This window comes from Saccostrea echinata, unplaced genomic scaffold, assembly GCF_033153115.1.
Source record: "Saccostrea echinata isolate AGI-Se365-2 ecotype Australia unplaced genomic scaffold, CSIRO_AGI_Sech_v1 ptg000016l, whole genome shotgun sequence".
NCBI classification, from domain to species: Eukaryota; Metazoa; Mollusca; class Bivalvia; order Ostreida; family Ostreidae; genus Saccostrea; species Saccostrea echinata.
Window position 1 is genome coordinate 9,752,080 of NW_026889765.1, and position 2,667 is coordinate 9,754,746.

The following is a 2,667-nucleotide window of genomic DNA, read 5'->3' on the forward strand; positions in this document are numbered from 1 at the left end:
CCACTGTATATAGCAAACAAAAGTGGAGATACAAGTAATTTTAGCCTAAACTGCAAGTAAAATTCCCATGAAACTCCAGAAATCGCAAAGGATTGGAGTCAATAAAAAAAAACTTCAATGTGGCATTGCGGCACCAAGAATTTATGCTCAAGTACGTATGTGATACACGTACATCAAATGTCTATTTTCAAAAAAAAAAAAAAAAAAAAAAAAAAAAAAAAAAACCTTATGCAAAGGTCAGTACTCATTTATTTCCAATTACTCTGTAATTGTCACAGAATATTATACAATCGTCTAAGTTTTCATTACGTATAAATTCTCGTTGTGCTTTGTTCTTTCTTGTTCTTTTCTTTATTGTCTTTAACTACCCTTGTTGATTCCTTTGTTGTTCAGGGCCTTAGCCTTGTTACTTCCATCGTCACCACCATCGTCACCACCATTGTCACTACCATCGTCACCACCATTTCCATTGCTGTTTCCATTATCATCTCCATTGCCCTTATTGCTGTCGCCGTTGTCATCATCCCCTCCTTTATTACTAGGACTGGATCTACCTGCAAGATTATAAGTCTTTACTTGACACATCTTATTGCTATAATGTTAACTAATGCTATAGACTAAAGAATAATAGTCAAGAGATACTAAAATCAAACACTTTTTTCTGCAGATTAAGAAAGGCCACAACATAATGTAAGCCATATTACATGTAGATACACTTAAAAATATGTTTCAATAATAAGAATAAAAGACTTACTACTGGCTGCCATAAGAACCATGCAGGCGATTAGCAGAATAATGAAATACCCCTTCATCTTGTTGACCAGATTGACTTCTCAAACTGAAAGATACAATGGAAACTGTGAAACAAGCAGTAAAAATAAACAAATTAATATATTATATACATTTATATTAGCTTTCTTCTATTTGTATGCTTTTACTGATATTTTGATGTATCATGAGGAGAGAGAGAGAGAGACAGAGAGAGAGAGAGAGAGAGAGAGGGAGAGAGAGAGAGAGAGAGTTTGTTGCATTTGCATATGCTCGAAAGTACAATTATATCATACAATCCTAAACTTAGGGCCGTTGTTTTGTAGGGGCATCTCCTGCAATTTTATTAAACAGATAACAAGATAACATCATATCTGGGAATGACGCTATAAAATAATAATTATTATTATTGTTATACCTTTAAAATTTTTCCTGTACAGATCTATACCAAAATAAAGTTTAACATTTCCAATGTTTTTATTGCGCCGTCCAAAAAAAAATCGATGTTAGATCATAAATGGAGATATTGGACCTGTCCATGAGATACTGGACTGGTGTCAAATTGTGGGAGGGATCAGCTATATTCTATTTGCATTCGTATTTAATACATGTAGAACTTTACAGAATTGACCGAGTTTAAACCGCAGTGCGGTCAAATGAAATTTCAAAAAATGAGAGGAATAACAAAATATTTATTAACTGTGTTCTCGAGCAAAATGCGTTTTGCCGACCCCTCACAGCCTCAGGAAAACAGTTTGGTTCTTGGGCAAAACGCATGTTGACCTCGAACAACGGCAATAAATGAGCATTTTATTATCATTAACATCACCATCATCATCACCATCATCATAAGAGGAGCGTTGATAGTATAATAAAAGAAAAAAATCAGTAGTAGTAATTGCTAGAACTATAAAGTAATATAACGGAAATGGACTTACCAAGAAAATATATCTTCAAGCAATGGGCAGCTGTTTCCAACTGGCGAAATTTACGTTTTCACGCATTTTTATAGACGAGCCTGGGCGTGAACTAATGAGGGGAGTTCCTAATTGTAGAAAGATTGACAGTACCTAATTACAGGCATCCAATCAGTACAGTTTTCTTCTAAATGTGAATTATGAAAGTTTAGATATTGAACCACCCTAAGATATTTTTTTAGGTAATTGTGCAAACAAATCACGTTATGTAATTGTAAAATTCCCTATTAAAAATCTAATTGTATAATTTAGGGTCAAATACATTGTCGATTAATAAGGAAAAGAAAATGCTTCAATTCAAAATATTTTAAATTTTTAATGTGAAAAATGAGCAAGTTGTCTTTGTGCATGCATATCTCTTTATATAAGTGTATGTTCGTCAAAAAGAATCTGTCTGATTTTAGTGTCAATCACATGAGAATCGGTATAAAAAATAAAAATTAATTGAAAAAATTGAAAAACATTAACGGAATTCAATTCCCTAATGTGAAAAATTAGTAATTTATTGGAATTTTATGAAGGTCTAAGAAGGACACCTTATATCAAAGACAATCACGTAATTGTAGTATTTCTGTTTTAAAGCATATTCTAGAAATAGTATAGATCTAATGTGGGTTCTTCAAAAGTCCAATGAGCTTTTTAGACATTTAAAATCTCATTTTTTTCAAAAATCGGTAATATTAAGCATACGCTATTTCTACTTCTTTTTCAACTCCTCGAGGTATATTAAAACTAGTTTTTTTTTTTAATGCATATATATCATAGACAACTGCTTAGAAATTTAAATACCTTGTGAATGGTCATTAAAGAATATTACTTTATTAAAAATCACACTGATTCTTCACACAGAAACTGTGAAGCTGGTATTTAAAGGATGCTGAAATTCCACATTGATAATATCTATGATGTATTTAGAGACCAT

At 32.0% G+C, this 2,667-nt stretch overlaps 1 protein-coding gene across 1 annotated transcript; it reads right to left on the reverse strand.

Moving 5' to 3' along the window:
* Positions 1 to 226: 226 nt before the first annotated feature.
* LOC133188898 (aspartate and glycine-rich protein-like) lies at positions 227 to 1,743 on the reverse strand. Its single transcript, XM_061324376.1, has 3 exons — positions 1,707 to 1,743; positions 755 to 838; positions 227 to 554 (listed from the first exon to the last, which is right to left on the reverse strand). The coding sequence occupies exons 2-3, from the start codon at positions 810 to 812 to the stop codon at positions 361 to 363; spliced, it is 252 nt and encodes an 83-aa protein (XP_061180360.1). The 5' UTR covers positions 813 to 838; positions 1,707 to 1,743; the 3' UTR covers positions 227 to 360.
* Between the last annotated feature and the right edge of the window lie 924 nt (positions 1,744 to 2,667).

What these genes read in the sequence shown, in the direction of transcription:
- LOC133188898 (XM_061324376.1), bottom strand. Translation starts at nt 812, where the DNA reads ATGAAGGGGTATTTCATTATTCTGCTAATCGCCTGCATGGTTCTTATG. An exon ending in GGTTCTTATGGCAGCCAGTA is followed by an intron (nt 555 to 754) that starts GTAAGTCTTTTA and finishes ATAATCTTGCAG; the next exon opens with GTAGATCCAGTCCTAGTAAT.